This window comes from Eulemur rufifrons, chromosome 15, assembly GCF_041146395.1.
Source record: "Eulemur rufifrons isolate Redbay chromosome 15, OSU_ERuf_1, whole genome shotgun sequence".
Taxonomy (NCBI): domain Eukaryota; kingdom Metazoa; phylum Chordata; class Mammalia; order Primates; family Lemuridae; genus Eulemur; species Eulemur rufifrons.
Genome location: NC_090997.1, coordinates 102,881,566 through 102,901,145, shown reverse-complemented (window position 1 = coordinate 102,901,145; position 19,580 = coordinate 102,881,566). Strand labels below are relative to the sequence as shown.

At 37.6% G+C, this 19,580-nt stretch overlaps 1 protein-coding gene across 5 annotated transcripts in view; it reads right to left on the bottom strand.

The window, feature by feature from the left end:
- The window catches only part of MAP3K4 (mitogen-activated protein kinase kinase kinase 4), a 109,291-nt gene that overhangs the window by 40,611 nt on the left and 49,100 nt on the right, over nucleotides 1–19,580 (bottom strand). For all 5 annotated transcript variants that reach the window (XR_011235508.1, XM_069487658.1, XM_069487660.1 and 2 more), the window contains exons 4-5: nucleotides 4,064–4,306; nucleotides 1,404–1,550 (exon numbers count right to left, since the gene is read on the bottom strand). Coding sequence is in view for 4 of the 5 variants with exons in the window: in XM_069487658.1 (XP_069343759.1) it covers nucleotides 1,404–1,550; nucleotides 4,064–4,306 (390 nt within the window). In the remaining variant the exon portion in view is untranslated. The remainder of the gene's footprint in view (nucleotides 1–1,403; nucleotides 1,551–4,063; nucleotides 4,307–19,580) is intronic.

The following is a 19,580-nucleotide window of genomic DNA, read 5'->3' as shown; positions in this document are numbered from 1 at the left end:
ATTTCTCATAATATGTCAGGTATGATAAGTCCCATTCCAAGCCACATTATTCCTTCTCTACTTCTATAATATTAATACTATAGAGGCTGGAAAGCTCACTATTTGAATTCCTGGCTTCCATAACATTAATGAGGCCCTGCAACAAGTCTGGTCAATAAGATGGAGGAAAATCTCCTGGATGTGGCTTCCAGAAGAGCTCATACTGTTCTCATGAAACAGTTTGGACTTAGCTGGAAAGGTTCTTTTCCCCTTTTCTTCCAGCCTAGAAAGTGAGGCGGGTATTCGGAGGAGCCGTAGACATCTTGAGGTAGGACACAGTGAATGTTAAGCAAGGATGAAAGCACCCCCAAAACAATATGCCCACAAGCAAGTAGCTTTCTATGTTATTTCCTTAACCCGCCACATCATGTAATCATCTGTGCATAGACCCTAATGGAACTAACGTGTGCTTACTATACATAACCCTCTACCAGACATTATGGACAACAGAAGAATTTCAAGTTATAGCCCCTGGCTCATAAAGCTTTCAGTATAATTAGGGAAACCTGAGAACAGAGTCTCTGTTTAAATGTTAAATAGTACAGTTCTAATTATAACTGCTAAAAAAGTTCAAAGAAAGTACAGATAAATGTAGGCTAAAGGTTAAAACTGTCAGATTAAGCTTTCCAGAGGGGAAAAAAAAAAAACCAGAAAGTAAGTCTTACATGGGCAGATAAGGAGGGATATTTCTAACAGGAAAGAAGAAGAACATGAACAACACTACAGCGGTTAGAAAGCAGAGAGCAAACACCACGCATGTAAGACAACTGGGGCTCTCCTTTCAGAAAGAAATAAAAATAGGTCTACTTCTGCCAAATCAAACTATTTACAAGTGCTCGAATGTGCCAGTTTCCTTGACTAACCCTTGACTCCTCTTTATGATTCAGCTTCCTCTCGTTCAGGTGCCCCAGCTCAGCACACTTCTCCCCTAGCACTTAGCACTCGGGGGTAGAAGTATCCACCAAGTCCAGTTCCTACTAGACTATGCATTCCTTGTCATGCTTCACTATTCCCAGAGCCATGCAAGGTCCCTAGCACATTCCAGGTATTATAAAAATGGCTGATGACAGATGGTTCAATAAAATAGGATCAGATTTTGAGTCCATTTCTGGGCCATTCTGCCATAAGATAAAGTATCCTACAATTAGCAAATGAACTAGGTTAACATTTGTCAAAAATTCCAACTTAAAAACCATTGAGAATTTTTAGAATGTGAATTTAGGAAGAACAGGTACAATCTAATACCAGATAGAAAGACAGGTATAAGATCACCGCGCGCGCGTGCGCGCGCGCGCGCGCGCGCGCGCACACACACACACACACACACACACACGCACACGGAATTCCTCCCCCCTGTTCCTGACCATCAGCATTTTATGCAGATCTTCTTCGAAAGCATCAATGTTGCAGTCAGTCTTCTCCAAGTCATCTAGAACCTCCTGCAGCATGAACAGGTAGTACTGCTTCATCAGAAGGCCACCTTTCAGGACCTCTTTACACTCTCTCACCAGCTGCAAAAGAACAGACACGGACTTCATCAGTTATACATCCTGATCAGATTATTGGTCAGTTTCACACCTCTCCACTTAAATCCTCAAAAAACTCAGAAAGAAAACAAAGTAGTGAAAATAAAAGGATTCAATATCACAGCATGAATACAGTGAGAAAATACCACATAGGCAGCTACTGCTTTGCTAAAATATATTCTGCAAATTTATACAGAAAATAAATTCCACCAGCATAAGGTCAATTTTTCTACTAATTTACATTATAAGACAAGTGATATGAGAGGAAACAAATGTGCTAATGAAACTGGTAAATTTCAACCAAAAACACAGTGAAGATTCAAATATACTTACACACCACAGAGCAGGGTGGCCTTTGTGATAATTTAGCATAGTTTACTTATGCTGATGTGGCCTAGTCTACCACCAAAAAACTCTAACAATAGCAAAAACAAGCAAACAAACCTAAGATTCATCTAATGACTTTAGATGGAAGTCAAGGAAAAAACAAAGCAAAATGATGGGAAAATGTGCGATATACAGGCCTGGTAAGCAACACATCAAAAAGGGAAGGCGGCTGCAGAGAGACAACCCGGAAAGCCCTTCCCATTACTACAAGGCTGGGACATGACCCCTTCAAGGTGGAGTCGACAGGGACTGTGGTATGAAATTATGCAGTTACTCTCGTTTCCATACATACGAGCCAAACCTTCAGTGCTGCTAGTGGGAAAGTAAACTGGTACAAACTTTCTAGAATCTAAAAATGTATGACTCACTTACTTACTGTTACGTCTTATATCCAAGAAGTAATCAGAGATGTAGACTAAGACTTACGTACAAACATATTTATCACAAAATTATTTAAGATTATGGGGAATAAATTATGATGCACCTATACCGTAGAACACTATTACGGCCACTTAAATGCTTGTGTTTGAAAAATATTTAAAGAAAGGAAAAAAAAAATCACACACATACATGCAGACTTACTTATGTATGCAAATATGTGCAGGAAAAACACTAGGTATATGCAGGAAAAACAAATGGATGGAAATATACCAGATGTTATAGTGGTTATCTGAGTGGTAGTGTAATTGGGTGATTTTTATTTTTGTTTGTATCATTTTCTGTACTTTTTGAATTTTCTAAAATAAACATGGATTACTTTTATAGACAGAAGTCATTCCCATAAATGTTTTAAAAGTACTTATCCACAATAAGAAAGCTAATGGCTATAGTTAAATGCACTAAAAAGTATTCTGTTCAAATTATATAATTTCTATATTAAAGATGTCATTTATGTGCTTATGACTACACTTTGAATGCATTTTAATCAAGATTTCTATTCTTCTTAGTCTAGCAATGCTTTATTAATCTAAGTATTCTTTTCTATTTTTTGAAGTGTTTTTAACATATATTACTATTTAATCCTCACAATAGCCCCATCAGCAAAAAGTAAACTCCACCTTGTTTTACCAGGTTGTATTTCTGAAGCATCTGTTTTGTGAGGAAAGGAGTTCATAGATAACCACTGCAATATGGAGGACAAGTTGAAAGCTAGGCTCTTCTCACCAGAAACAAGACGGTGAGAAGAAGAAGAGCTTATGTGGAAAGAGCTCTGGTCAGTGCTGGGTGCACACCAAAGGGAAGGCAATGAGAGGCAGGGGCCATCTCCGACTGGCCTCCGCGGTCACTCTAGTCTGTACCTACTGAGCAAACACACAAGAATCCCGTTGTGCTGCTGTATGACCTGTATTCACCGTCTTTCCTCAGTCTCCACCGCTCACCTGTGCTTAGTCCTGTCATTCATAGAGCCAAGCAGGCTCTGGGGGATACACCTGCGTAGTCCATGAAAAACACACCAGCCTTTCTTTTTTGGGGACTAGATCTGAAATTTTTTCTTTTATACAGTGGATGTCAATATGTTAACATCACAAAGGACAAACACAGTCCCTCTTCAGCACTCACTCTGCAAGATACAACTGCTTCCAGCCATTCTTCTCCTGCCCCTGGAATATCAAACCCCCGTTAAGATCCCATCCAAAACAAACAACTACTGGTAAATCAGAAGTTGTCACGACTGTTTAAATGACACCACTGCTTAAGTCCAAACGTCTCCCCTCTGCATACTCTAAAGACATTTATCTGTTTACATGTACCTTGAATAAAACAAAAAAATAAATTTAAGGAACTTACACTCTTTTATTAATATGAATAATTTTAAACTTCCAGTCTCCAAAGACTGAAACAAATAATGTAGAGGGACATAATATCACCATATTTTTATATCCTTTTAGAACAAGGAAATGGATGGTAGAAAACTTCAACCATAATCCTATCTGTGAGGATGGCACGTAAAGAACATTTTAAATTATCCTAAAAAGCACAGCTTAAAATCACTAACATACACTCATTTCCCACTATTTGCAACAATTAGGGAGAAAAAAAACCCTCAAAATAAAAATAAGCCTGTAGAATATAATAATTGCTAAATATTACAAACAGTCTCTGAAGCAAACCTGCTTAATACTCAGGAGAGATGGTTCTCCAGCAGGTCTCTGTTCCAATCTTAATTTCAGACACTCATGTATAACGTTCAGAAGGACTCGACAGAGGACTAAGAAGGCAGGTTCGAATGAGGGTAAATCCATGGCCTTCAGCTCTTCCCACGACACGGCGCTGCATTTCTGCTCAGAGGAAGGCGGTGTCCTCGACAACTGCACATAATCTGAACTCCACATGGGATCTGGAAATTCAGAAGACTATAAAAAAAATTCAACAGGTAAAGATTAAAAGAGCATACAGGACAATATCCTATGGTTATTATGGTTACAAACTATTATTCTCTATAATTTGCTGGCAAATCCACAAAATTCCAATTTCAGAGGGAAAAGAATCTTTAATAATTCAACATTTTCCCACACACACAAAAACTTCTAAGAATGCTGGAAAACCAAAACGAACTAAAACCAAAGTATAAATACTTTCATCAAAAGTATAGTAGAAAAAGAATGAAGTTCATCTTTAACATTTTTGTATCACACTTAAAATGATCAGAACACTAGTTTGAAGGTTATATACAGTAATATCCACAATTATCTCTAGACTGAGAAAACCAGAGAATTATTAAAATTGGAGAAAACATTACAAAAATCAGGTAATATTAATAGTTCATCCTAAGTAGCCACTGATGAAAACATAAAAATTAGTGGGTTCAATCTATTCTTTTAGTTGTCCCCCTCAAATTCCTTTACCTTTCATCATAAAACAGGGGATTTGGAGTTTTCCACTGTTCCTAAACCTCTGGCAGTATCATCTGACCACTTTCAAAAACCTTGTCTTTTCCTTCTATTGAGAAAACTGAGGCCATCAAAACTTGAAAACCTCAACTTTTCTTCAACTTACAATGTCACCAATTGTAGCTATTCTGCTTTTGTGATGTCATTCATATATCCCCTGAGGGTCACTGCGAGCTCTTAATTGTTTCCCCTGCTCCCTTCTGGACCCTTAATTTGATCTCCACATAGTGCCAGAGTGACCATTTCAAAACACACCTCAGATATGCTCATGGCACTCCAGGATCCACCTGAATAAAATCTAACTCTGACCTTGCCTTTAAGGGCCCCACACACGGTCTACCCCGGCTTCCATCCCAGGACTCCGCTGTCCAGCAGCCCTCCCCGGGGCTGAGCCAGGCCACCTTGTTTCTGGGCGCACCCTCCCTTCCTCTGCCTCCTCCCTGGCTGTCCAGTGTCCCTGCTTCTCCTGCAGTCCTTCTCGCTCCCTTCCCCCCACCAGAGCATTTCACATTTCACCCACCGGCCCAGTGCCTGGCATTTATTACGGCACACTAAATGTTTGTTGCTGAATTCAGGAATGACAGCCTCATCTGACACTTTCTAGGCCTCCCCGCTGCCTACCTACCAAATACGGCCCAAGGAACCCAGCCTGATACGGCAGACCCTCCCTGACCTAGTCCCACCTTCCCATGCAGCCTTGCCTGTCTTGTCCTCCACAGGACAGGCTCAGCCACCCCTCACACACATGTGCCCTCACCAGTCTGCCTCTGCCCACGCTGCTTCCTCACCTGGAAACGCTCCTCTCCTCATTTGTCCACTGGAAATCTAGTTTTCAAGGCTCATCTCATGATACCTTTCCAAAGACTTTAATGTCACCCCCCACACACAGCATGCCAACTAAAGCAACTCTAAACTTTGAGTTCATTTTGACTTTCTTTATAGAGACGGTGTGGCTTAATTAGAAAAAAAATCAAGGTCCCAAAATCAGAAAACCTGGTTTCAAGTCAGTTAATTTCTCATGTGATTCTGGAAGCAATGAGTAGTCTCTCATATGTGGTTTCTTCATCTGAAACATAGCGTAATCATTGTACTTCTTTTGAAAATTAAAGATTAAATAGAATACTGCATACATGTGGACTAGCCCATGACTGCTTTGCAGCAAATGCAAGCAACCACATCTTAGGTCAGATTTGTGCAAACCCCCACACTACACATTTCAGAGGACTCAGTACCTGAATTGCAAAGAACCTCAGCTGTAGACTGAGCTATGTTTTACACCTATTACCTTCTTCAGGATGGTTCCCTGTCCCTGCATTAATCACATTTCACACAGTCTGCCACACTTCTCTTCCGCTGAAATATACATGCAGACATTTAACAAATTTACTAGCCCTATTTTTAAATACTCCTCAAATCTACCTTCTCCTCTATACCTTAACTGCCTTAATTCACACTGGCTTTTTAACTGCTTTTCCAATTCCAACATTTCGATCCACTGACCTCACAACAACCCCCAAAGTGATTTTATTCTAAGGGATGTCTTAACCCTTCTTCTAATTTAAAACACATGGCTCCATTAGCAGCCCTAAGCATTAGGCATGTTTACTTAGCCTAATGGCCTGGTCTCTATGGAGATCCTGATCCTTATCTCCTACTGCCACTCCTTGGTCTTTACCCATACACCTCTGACATCTCCCTGACGTCAAGAAACATGCCTCTGTGCTTCTGCATACATTAATACCTTTTATTATTGGAGGTTATGATCTGCTAACAACGCCCTGTCCCTGGTGAACTCTTACTCTCATTAGGAAGAAGCTCAGATGCCACCCTCCTCTATAGTCTTCTGTGATTGCCTCAGACATTCATTTAATCTCTCCCCTTCTCACAATATTTGTGTCTTGCAAATAAATACTTCCTCAGTTGTATTGACCGTGCTTTACTATAATGTGCTATTTTATCTATTAGATTTACCTGTTAGACCATTGGCTCCATGAAAAAGACGACTTTATCTCTAATTAACTGTGGATTTCCAACACTTATCTCAGAGTACCTGCCACACGATAAATGCTGAACAAATTAACAGGTAAATACTCCTACAAAAGTGTCAGTATCGCTTCTTCTCTGGCTATTTGTAATCTAACAAGAAAGAATGGAACATATGACCAGATCAATCTTGTTAATAAATTCTTAGTTCTCAGATTATTATACTCCTTAATGACAATAGCAATTATTTTAGTGAGAAGTTGACAAGCTCTACAGTTTTAAAAGTGGATACTTTGTAAAAAAAATAACACACTTGACATAACAGAGATACACTTGACAAAAATAAAGATTGTTTTCTTAGACAGCATAAAATTCCCAATTAAATGCTTGAAAGGAAAAAATTTCCTCTGCTCCTTAAAACGTAGACATTTAATCTATTATAACCTGCCATCAACCAATAAAATGTTAACATATAACCACTAAAATATGAATTGGGGAACACTTTGAGTATTTCTACTTAGTAATCTGCATGGCACCTAGGAAAACAAAATTAGTCTATACTTTTATGTTCAACATGTATTTCTGCATTTAAATTAGTACATACTTGGATTTCTCTAACAGCAAGAATTTCTAAAATAGCTGCGTAATTTTTAAAATGATTACTTGTGATAAATATGGTCAGGGTTAAGACATATCTGTATAGAGACTTTAGGCACCATAAATGCTTTTTTTCCTAGTATAATGACATCAGGAAAAAAATGTTTATTTAAAGCTCTATAAAATTCAGCCAACTTTCTATTATAAAATTCTAAAGACTTCTTTTGGAATTCTCTATAGTCCCAGCCTGTTAACTCATCTGCTACAGGCAGGTGGTAGAACCATCCCTACCGCTCAACAGGAAGGCCACTCCACCTGGGAGACCCCACAGCCAGACCTACAGAGGCACTGCGGAAACTCTTTCCTGTTGGTGGTACATGGTAAGTCAGTACAAGTCCAGACAGAGAGGAACAGACATTAAAAACCCAGCACTTAAGAGGAAAAAGCAGTTTAAGAGAAGACCAAGGTAAAAAATCAGAACAGCTGGCTTCAATTAATACTGAAGGAAACAGAGGGAACCATAAAGATACCCTAATGCAAGATCTCATTAAAGTCCTCTGGAAAATAATAAATTAAGATTTTTTGAAATAAATTCAATAAAAACAATGAAAATAGAATGAATATTGCCAAAAACTGAATTAATAATATATAAATTACACAAAGTACTACTATAACTCAAAGCAAAAGGAAAAAGGAATAAAAATTTTGAGTAAAAAGAACATGGAAGTCAGATTTAGACAGTCTAACAAAAGACTAATAGGAGTTCCATAAAGAAAAAAAAAGACGAAGTAAGCTTTTGGCATATTCAAGATGTCATTAATACGTGAAGAAAACAAAACCAAACCTCTCTGAACAGGGAAGAACTCAAAGTACAATTCACTTACCTTCTCTAAAACACTACTCAAGGAAGTACGATATAGGTCTAGTCCAGTGAAAATTGGATTAGAATAAAGGTCTCAAAACAGGGGAAGAAAAGTACCAAAGGAAGTGACAAGCCATAAATCTAACAAAACTTATACAGATTGAGCATCCCAAATCCGAAAATGTGAAATCCAAAATCCAAAACTTCTTGAGTGCCAACATAAAAGATTTGGAATACTCACTTGGTATGTATTCTGCAAATATTCTAAAATCTGAAATTGGAAATACTTCTAGCCCCAAACAGTGCAGATAAGGAATACGCAACCCGTACAGTTAGATACAACTCCAGGATGATAATTTGGTTATGGACTATAATTCAAGTTCTAGAATAGAATATTTTTAAAAATTTTTAAAAGCACACTATAAGGAAAGAAGCTTGATCCTAAACTCTAGATTATTTCAATAAAACCACAGAGTGGGGACAGGGGCAGTGTGGTGTGGGAATGGCTATCTGTTATTATTTCATTCCAGTGAGGAGTACAGGGTTAAAGATGGTATAAATGCCCTGATCAATTCAGCCAAACCAGGAAGACTCGATAATATAAAGACATTAATAAAAATGTGTAGTGATTCTTATAAGTTTATGTTGCCTCATTACTCAGTATGTTTCTCATACCAGAAACAGGGTTAAGTCACCGCTGACACAGTTTCTAGTTCTACACCATCTCCCAGTTCCTCAGTGTGGTCAATCCAGACATCCGCCTTACACAACTTACTCCTGGTGACCACGTCCACATGAGACAGCCACACACAGCCCACTCGACTGGCCCTGACCCTCACACTCATTTGTACTGTGCAGACATGCTGCAGTGACTACTGCTCAGTCACAGTGTGACCTCCTGGAATTCATGCCCACTTGCTCTGGACTCACCAAGTAAACCTCCCCATGGGAAACATGTTTAGATAACATCCTGCACCCAACAAAATCTTGGTCCACAGATCCCTCTCTCTCCCTGCCTGTGCTCCCTGACCTCTGTATGTGTGGCCTCCAGGCACGCCCTGTACCCCTGAGGACCTGTAAGTAATAAAATTCTCCATCTGTGGCTCTTCTAATCACAGGAGGGGTGCTCTCTATCTTAAAGATCCTGAATTACACAATGAAATGTAATTGCAATCATAATTCCAATGTCATTTTGTGTGGATTTAACAAATCCATAATGAAGTCCATGTGCAAGAAAGTAATGTGCAAAAATTAAAACAGCCCAGAAACTTCTGAAAAGACAGAATGAATGGTGAGAATTGCCCTACAGGATACCAAACCTTACCTAATAAACGTACTCTGTTGAAAATAGAAAAGTACTGGCACAGCAATAAACAGATCAACAGAACAGAGAAACATACACAATTATCTATGATAATTTAGTATTAAAAAAAAAAGGTAGGCAGCAGTTTAAGAAGTTAGAAAATAACACATTATTTAATGAATGTCACAGGCAATTAAAGGATACCTCACACTGTCACAAGTAATCATTTTTTAAATTATGTAGCTATTTTAGAAATTCTCGCCTGTTATGGGAAACCAAAGTATTTATTAACTTAAATACAAAAATACATGTTGAACATATATGTTTGGAAAAAGAGATTCCAAATGTATTAAAACCAAAACATAGAGCTATGTATTAGGTTAGACCAGATAAAACTCCCATTTTAGTCAGTTAAAAATAATCAGATATTGGTAATTTAGCACAGGTCAAACTAGTAAGAATTCTGGGGAGACAGTGGTGGCAGCAGGGTTTCAATTTCCCTCCCCGCCCCCCCCATACAAACAGAGCAACTAGGACAGCGAACCCAGCTGCTATTCAGCGCACACCAACAATGTGCGACGCATCTGGGAGTCAGGGAAATTCAGATTCATACCCAGGCTCCAGCACCTTCCTCCTGCTTGTGTGCCCACGCCTCAGTTTCCTATCTGTCCTACGTGGATGTTAACAGTGGAACCTGGTGGTTCAAAGCTGCCTTGCTCATGGCTGGAACTCAGTAAATGTTACCTGGTTGCTTTTATAAGGTCACTGGATTCTCATAACACTGGTGCAACAGGTGTTATTAGCCCCTGGGAAAGCTGAGGCTCAGAGAAGGGTCCCAGTGAGTGGCAAGCCTGCCTGGCTCCAAGCAGGGCTTGCCCTGTGACTTCAGGTTATCTCCTGGGGTGGCAGTGGAAGGCTCTGAGACATATCTATGATAAAACTAGGGGACAGGTATCTTCATGAACCCCAACATAGAAAAAGTAGGGGAAAAACAATGCAGTATCTGCATGTCTGCAAGGAAAGCAGAAAGAATTAACAGGGTGTCTGATGGGCCTAAAAGGGCAAAATCCAAAATCACCAATGAGTACTCAATAGAAAGCTCTCTGTGTCTATGTGAGAATTTCAGTGATATTGGGATGATTCTGGCACAAATTCTTGAGTGAAGCCAAGGGGTCGGCAATAAAGTCGGAAGGGGCTAGAGTGGTTTAGGCCCCATGAACTCTTAAAACTGGCACCCAAAATTCCCTTCCAGGACAAACCTTCACACCAAGAAAAAAAATTGTTGGAGTGAAATACAACTGACCAATAAAGGACAACAGAAGTAAAGAGAAGAGAAGATCCAGCAAAGGGGGAGAGGAAAAGTCAAGAGATCTCAATCAACAAAGCACACTGTTTAGCGCTTCAAGAGAGGGAGCTCAAAGCTGTAATCCTAAACACATTTCTAACTCTTCTCTCCTTAAAGTTCATGCTATCATGTTTAAAAATAAGCAACAGAAAAGGGCTGTGGTAGAATCTAGTAGTAGATTCTGTGGTAGAATCTGTGGTAGAATCTAGTACACGGCAAAGAGAGAAAAAGGAGCAGAGCAGCCCTCCAGACCATGAAAGCATGCCAGAAAAATATGTCCACTAAGTGGACAAGAACTGTAGTCCAATTTCTGAAATGAGCTAAAAGAAATTATGAAAATAGAAAATATAAAAGAATGGCATACATTAGAATCAGAAAAACTCAAATTGATAGAACTCAGAAAACGATTTTTTAAATTTTAAATCATTTCAAAAGCCAAAAACAAGACAGGCCAGGCATGGTGGCTCACGCCTGTAATCCCAGCACTCTGAGAGGCCGAGGTGGGAGGATCATTTGAGGCCAGGAGTTTGAGGTTGCTGTGAGCTAGGCTAACGCCACGACACTCTAGCCCCGGCAACAGAGCAAGACTGTCTCAAAAAACAAAACAAAAATGGAAGGAAGGTAAGACAAAATAATCAGAATAGATAATGCATTCAAAGAAATGAGGTAAATATGAGGAAAATTTTATAAATTGAAAGGAAACAAAGAAAAAAAAAAGATGTGACATGAAGTGAAAGAGAAGATAGGCAAAGTAGATCCAAAATACATAAGTAGTAGTTTCCAAAGAAAACCAAATCAATGAAACAAAAAAAATAAAACTGGAAGAAACTCACTTGAGACTTAAAAACTGACAGAAATCAAAAACTCTGGGCCGGGCGTGGTGGCTCACGCCTGTAATCCTAGCACTCTGGGAGGCCGAGGCGGGTGGATTGCTCAAGGTCAGGAGTTCGAGACCAGCCTGAGCGAGACCCCGTCTCTACTAAAAATGGAAAGACATTATATGGACAACTAAAAATCTATATAGAAAAAATTAGCCGGGCATAGTGGCGCATGCCTGTAGTCCCAGCTACTCGGGAGGCTGAGGCAGTAGGATCGCTTAAGCCGAGGAGTCTGAGGTTGCTGTGAGCTAAGCTGACGCCACGGCACTCACTCTAGCCTGGGCAACAAAGTGAGACTCTGCCTCAACAAAAAAAAAAAAAAAAAAAAAAAAAACCTCTGAAACTATGTATTGAAAGTGTACACCATGTACTCAAAAGTATCAAACTGAAAAAACCAATACCAAGTTAAGCTAGTAGAGTTTAAAGAAAAAGAAATCCTTTAGGTATTCAGCAAACAAACCAAGGCTAAGTAAAAACAAAAAATCACATTGTCATCAACTTTTCAACCTCAATGCTTTATGCCAAAAGATAATGAATAGTAAGTTTATTCATGGAAAGAAAATATAAGCCAAAGATTTTTACGGCCAAACAGACTTTCAAGTATAAATGTTGCAAACTGTTAGAAACATCCAAGATCTCAGGAAATACTGTTCTCATGAGCCCTTACTGAGGAATCTACTAGGGAACGAGTGTCACACAACCAAAATGACTCAAGAGACTGGGATGTAAGAATTAAAGATGAGCCTTAAAGCAAAATCCAAATACTCCATCTATCTCTCTATATAAATTTCTATCAACCTATCTATCTACACATACATTCTATCTATCTACACACACATACCCCTGCACAACTAAGACTAAATGGCAGCTCATAGAAGTACTGTCAACATGGCTATATGCTCTCACAACATAGATATACCACAACTATCAAAATCTGGAGAAAAAGAGGTGGGCATAGAAAATACCTTAGCATTTCACTGGAAGTAATAAAAAATTACTTCAGATGAAAACATGAGAAAAAAAGGATAATTCCAATATAGTTCAGAGTTGGGAATCAACATAACTAAAACATGGGGGAGGGGCAATAAGGGTATTATGTAAAGATATTAATATACAAAGATACTCTTGGGGGAAATGAGCCCATCTTAACTACTAAAAATAAATAAACAAAACCACATAACCCAAAAAAGCTTCTATTAAAAAAATGGAAGGATAAAACATAAAATTTTTAAAAAAGATTATCCCTATCAGGGAAGCTAGATTTCTTTGAAAATACGTTATTTTAGATTTACTTTCAAAACCAAGTATTTTACATAATTCTTATAAAAAGACAAATTAAAAACCAATACTTAAAAATAAAAAAAAACTTTAAGAAATCTATGAATGGAAAAATGAAATGTGGTATAACCATACAATGGAGTATTATTTGGCCATAAGAAGGAATGAAGCACTAATACACACCACAACATGCATGAACATTATGCAACTGAAAGAAGGCAGTCACAAAAGACCGTATGTTATATGACTCCATTTATATGGGTAGGCAAATATAAAGAGGCAGAAGGTAGATGAGTGGTTGCTTAGGGCTGGGGATGGTGGGCACAGGGATTTGGAGGTGATAGCTAAAGTGTACAGGGCTTCTTTCAGGGATGACGGAAAATATTCTAAAATTAAATAGAAAAGATGGTTGCAGGAGCAATCGTTGCACAACTCTAAATATGGAAAACTACTGAATTGAACACTATAAAATGGTAATTTTCATGGTATGTAAATTCTATCTTAATATAGTTATTTTTAAAATACAACCAAAAGGAGAAGAGAATCTAATTGTATATGTTGTGTGTACATTCTGGAATATAGCCAGTATCTGATATTCTAATGCTATCATACCCAGTATCACTGAAAATTGAGATTCTCACTATAAAAGAAAGGAGATGATATACAGATTAAAAGGCAATTAAGTAAAAAACCTTAAATACTGAATTTGAATTGGAACTATGAGTATGAACTTGTGGGGTGTGTGTGTGTGTGTGTGTGTCTGTGTGTTTCCTTCTGTCCGCTGAAAAGGACTAAACTAAAGCAATGACTGACCATTTCAGTTGCAATGAACAATGTTGGTGCCCCGACTGCAGTCCTGGAACATTAATAAAAGGAACCAGGGCTCCTTAAAAGTATACCTCATTCTTAATCTGGAGCAGATGTGCAACACAAGCCTAGAATAGTCTGTTATACCAGATAGCAGGGGGCTATGAAAGACTACTTACTAGGGTTGTAAAAAAACAAGGAGTCAAGCCAACTTGAATATGTTCCCATTGTCCAAAGATAGGACAATGTGAACATTAATTATAACAATTACTTGGGTAGATTACAATAATGACTTCAATAAACTGAAACATCAAATCTGTCTAAATTCATGAGTCCAAAATCATATTAATAAAATACTAGTCACCAATAAACCAACTCTTTCTTTTAAAAAATTGTAAATAAAAGGGAAAGAATCAAGCACATTTATCTTGTCATTCATGTTCAGCTATTTCCCTGAGTAACCAAATAATGGAGGACAAAAAGTTTCTCCTTACAGCAGTAACTAGTAAGTGAAGCATTAGAAATGAAGACGCTAATCAATGAATAAGAAACAAGAGAACTAGAATATCCTCACATTTCAACCCTTAATGAATTAAGGAATGTAGGCAATGATCATCAACTACTACTAACGTCACAAATACACAGTCAGACGTTGTGTGTCCTGATGTAGTGGTGTTAACAACGATAGATCAAGAAACCTTGAATTTGATCAAGTCGCCCAATTTTACAGCCAATTCACAGAGAACACAGAGATAACAAACATGTTAAAGGCTACTGGGGGTACAATCATCAAAATTCAGACTGTGGGAGACCCTACAGGATAAATGACCCCATTTCTTTAATGAATACGTGGCAAAAAAGGAGGAAGGGAAATCTGCAGACTAAAAAAAGACTTCAGAAATACAATGAACAATTACAACATGGGGACATTATTTGCAAACTGACTCAAACTCTAAAAAGGAAACCATTACAATTATGATACAATAGAAATATGAATATTAACTTGGAATTTGATGATATCAAGGAATTACTATTTTTAAGTGTGATAATGGTATTGTGGTTGCAATTTTAAAACAAGCCCTCCTATAGATAACAATACTGTACTGTACATTTAGAAATCAATTAAGAGGGTAGAGCTCATGTTAAATGTTCTTACAACAAAATACAAATAAACCAAGTCAGCACCTTTCAGAGAAACATACTGCAATGAATAAAATATGGTGATATCTGGGTTTTCTTAAAAATGACAGAGGAAGGTGTCAAGTGGCTGCAGGTAGTGGCCACGAGTTGACAACTACTGTGCTGGGATACAGATTCGTGGGGGTCATGGTATTATGCTGTCTACTTTTACATATGCTTAATATTTCCCGTAACAAAAAATTTTTAAACAATGAAAAAATAATATAGAATTTTTTATAATCTTCGGTATACATAAAACAAGATAGTCATAAAATAGTAACTGACATGACTACAGCAAAACTTTACATTTCAATATAGCATAAAGCATCAAAAACAAGTTAAAAGACAAATCAAAATATTTACAGCCTTCATAGAAAAATGAAGACCCATAAATACAGACTGCTCCAAAAGACCAGTAATAGGAAGACAAGCCAACAGAAAATGGGCAAAGTAAAAAAGAAAATTGAAAAAAAAAAAAATGCTAGTAGCATTAAACATGAAAAACAGGCTCAATGTCACGAGAAATTAAGGAAATTAAAGATTAAAATGAAATCACATTTTCTACTGATCATGGTTGAAAAATGAGGAAAAATGGATTTCTCCTATAGTGTTGGGGAAAGTATAAATTAGTATATTTTTAGAGAGCAATTTGGCTGCATCTATCAAAGACATAAATGTGCATACTCTATGAGCTAGCAATTCCATTTCAATTAACCATTCTTACAAAAACAGAATAAGTCCACAATGGGGAATGTGCAAGAATATTTATGGCAATATTGTTTACAAAAGCAAAAAAATTAAATGCCTATCAAAAGTGAAATGGGTAAATTATGGTACATTCATATTAATATAATGGAATATCATCTAGTTGTTAAATGGAATTGAGGTAGAGCTATATACACACACCTATACAGACAGATCCAAAGTAGAGAATATGGGGGGAACCCCATAAGTTGTAGCAGGGGATGTACCGCATTATCACATTTGTTTTAAAAACTAATATGCATTATATAACAAAGATATATATTTACAGAAGCACAGAAAAGTCTAGAAGTTACAAACCAAAATCACCACTCTGAGTAGCTGTAGAGGACAGACAAGGTGTTTCTTTATATAAATAAATAAATAAAAGAAAGCACATTGTTTTTTAAAATGAAGGATTAGACACAAATAGTCTTTATGTTACCCTTCAAAAGTCAGTTTCTGTGATTCTATCCTAGGGATCATATCACAAACTGAAATTCCTACAGGGGCCAGGCAGGTGACATAAACGGTGACTCAGGTGGCCAAGAGAATAACAAGGATGTGCACTGAGGTACATGGGAGCACCTGTGCTACTAGCCCGCTCCAGCCAGTGGCTGCCACGAGGGAATGTGGCCCAGTGTTGACAGACCTCCCACTATTCAAGGGAGCCCCAAAATCCTGATTTTCATGTGAGATCTCCCTATTTTATAATGCTAGCCACTGAGTCAAAAAATATTTAAAACATCACATGGGACGAATGTGACTCTGGAAGGCTGTCAAGAGCATACATGAATTTTATAGCCACAGTTCTGGGTTCATATCCTGGTTCTGCCACTTACTGGATGTGCGACCTTGATCAAATTACTTAACCCTCACCCAGGCACATAGCCAATATTCAGTTAACGCTGGCTACTAGTCTTCTTCACATTACTGTTGTGGTGGCTGTGTTACCATGGGATCCAATTCTCAGCTGAAAGCTGGCGACTTATATCTGATTCTATATCAAGTTTGAGTCAGTTGGCTCAGTGCAGTTAAAAATAATATAGCACAATTTCCTATTTTCCTTCATATGTGTCTTTTAAGAACAGAAAACCTATAGGCAAATGAGCAAGTATGTGCTTGTTAAGGTGTCACTTAAAAAGTTCTTGTAACTTTATTAAATCAGATGGCATGATTGGAGCAAATAAAAAATTAGCTATAATAACCGCATTAATAAGCACTGACCTTAAAGGCAGGGAGTGGGGGAGTACTGCAGGCTAGGTAGTCTTTCCAGTGGCTGACTCGGAACTCCACTGGTGCTGGTCTGGCTCCCCATGAGACACGTAGGAGGGTCTGTTAAGAAGGCCAGTGCTCACATCCTGTGCTGGGAGGGTCTGACTTGGCCCACTCCAGAGCTCACTACGGGTAATGCTCATGTGCAGCCAGGTTTGGACACCATGTGGCACACACAGTGTGGAGTCTGGTGCCCCAGAATCCATCTATAACACTGTGATTTTGTGAAAGTTACCTATTCTCCCTAAACCCGTTTCCTTATTTGTAAAGTGTAGAGATAACACCACTACTTTATAGGGGTGTTGTGTCTAGCGCAAGGTAAGACTTAATAAATGGTAGCTGTTACTATTCATTTCCTAGTTTCTGCATGCTTTGTCCACTTTGAATATAAAAGTTTCTTGTGTTTGCAGGAAAAAATTAGCATAATTATTGTTAGAATCCAAAGACAAGCACTATTTAATCTGCCATTAAACTTATAATAATTACATGATCATTTCTAATTTTTTTAAAAAAGCAAGAAAGCAGCCAAAAAATATTCCTAGTATTTGAGGTAATATGTAGGGTAATATGCAGCGAAAGATTGTTAAAAAAATTTTTTATACATTAAAATATAAGTATTCATTTTATTCTTCTGAAAATATATACATTTCATAAGGAAAGTAAAAATGAGTTTCTATAAAATCCTTCAACAATATTCATTTCTATTATCAAAGAAACCATAAAAACAGTGCAAAATATAAGACCTGCACTATGTATAATCTGTGGTACTACTCAGTCCAGATGTTTCCAACAAGAATAAAAACAAAATAGTCCTCAAACTTACAAAGTTATACTGCCTAAATATGCCCTTGAAATGCATATTATTTGGCAGAGACTAAAAAGTAGAATACATTTTAAAAGTAAAAGAACAGTCTAACCTATATCAATTTATAGTTAGCTTCAAGCGGAAAAAACTGCAACAAAACTTTAAAAAATAAAATAGTTTATATTTCACTTGTACAGCATTTTACCATTTATACAAGTATTTTTTTAAGCCTCACAACAACCCTGTGAGGTAGGTAGAAAGGTGTTCTTACACCCATTTTATAGACACAGAGACTTAAAGTTGGGAAGATTGTCATTTACAAAGTTATGTGGTAAAATAGAGCCATAGCAAGGAATGGATCCCAAATACTGGACTTCAAAATGTGGCTCTTTCCCCAACATACTTAGTAAAACAACTAAAACAAAATAAACTGGGGAGTTCATGTTCATATGCACATATAAATGCCTCCCCTTATAGAAATTGTTCCTGAAATAGGAATAAAAATAAAATCTTACTTTCCCACTGAGTTAATTGTAATTTCAGAGCCTCACCTTTTGTTAGCTTGGATTAATCCCTAACACACAATTCCTGTTTTAGCTGTTACTCTTTCATTATTTGACAAACATTTAACATTTTATCAACCAAAATTTAAAACAACATGGGCTTCTGTAGTTCATTTTTTGAAAAGCAAATAATCTAAAGACAATTCTAATAAACAGTGTTTAGTTCATATACTTTATCAGCTTTGAATTTGTGGGGTTTTTTGATAAGATAACTTCTTTAGTTCAATCTCAATTGGTCAAACCAAAGGAACACACAAGTTTGATGGGAATTCAAAACTATAGGTAAATATATTATTGTCCTTTCCAATATGAGTTCTAGTATAAAATGTAGGGCTAGGGCTGGGTGCAGTGGCTTACACCTATAATGCTAACATTTTGAAAGACTCAGGTGGGAGTACTGCTTGAGGCCAGGAGTTTGAGACCAGCCTGGGCAACATAGATCCCATTTCTACAAAAAGTAGAAAAATTATCTGGGCATGGTGGTGCACACCTGTAGTCCCAGCTATTTGGCAGGCTGAGGCAGGATCACTTTAGCCCAGGAGTTGGAGGTTGTAGTGACCTATGATGATGCCATTGCATTCTAGCCTGGGCAACAGAGTGAGAACTTGTCTCAAAAAAAAAAAATAATAATAATAATAATAATAATATAATAAAATAAAATGGAGGGCATTCATTCTCAATCTTTTCTTGTCATAGCACATCTAAGGGATGCAACACATTCCCATTGGTAGTACTGGTTAATTGCCACAAAGAGTCTGGAAGGGAGAAGGAGACAATTTGGGGAAGGCATGTAAAGAAGTTTACAAAAGCCTCACGTGCCCACCCTGCCCTCACCCCCCAAGCACTCTTCCCTAGGAGAACCACCAAATTAGAGATGAGGTTACACAGCAGACCCTATGTAACCACAGGATATGTTTCCATGGATTCCACCAACCTCGACGGAAAATATTTGAAAAAAAAATTAAAAATACAAATAAAATACAATATAGTATAACAATTTACACAGCATTTACATTGCATTAGGTATTATAAGTAATCTAAAGATGATTTAAAGCATACAGGACCACGAGTGTAGGTTGTACCCAAATACTACACCATTTTGCATAAGGGACTTGAGCATC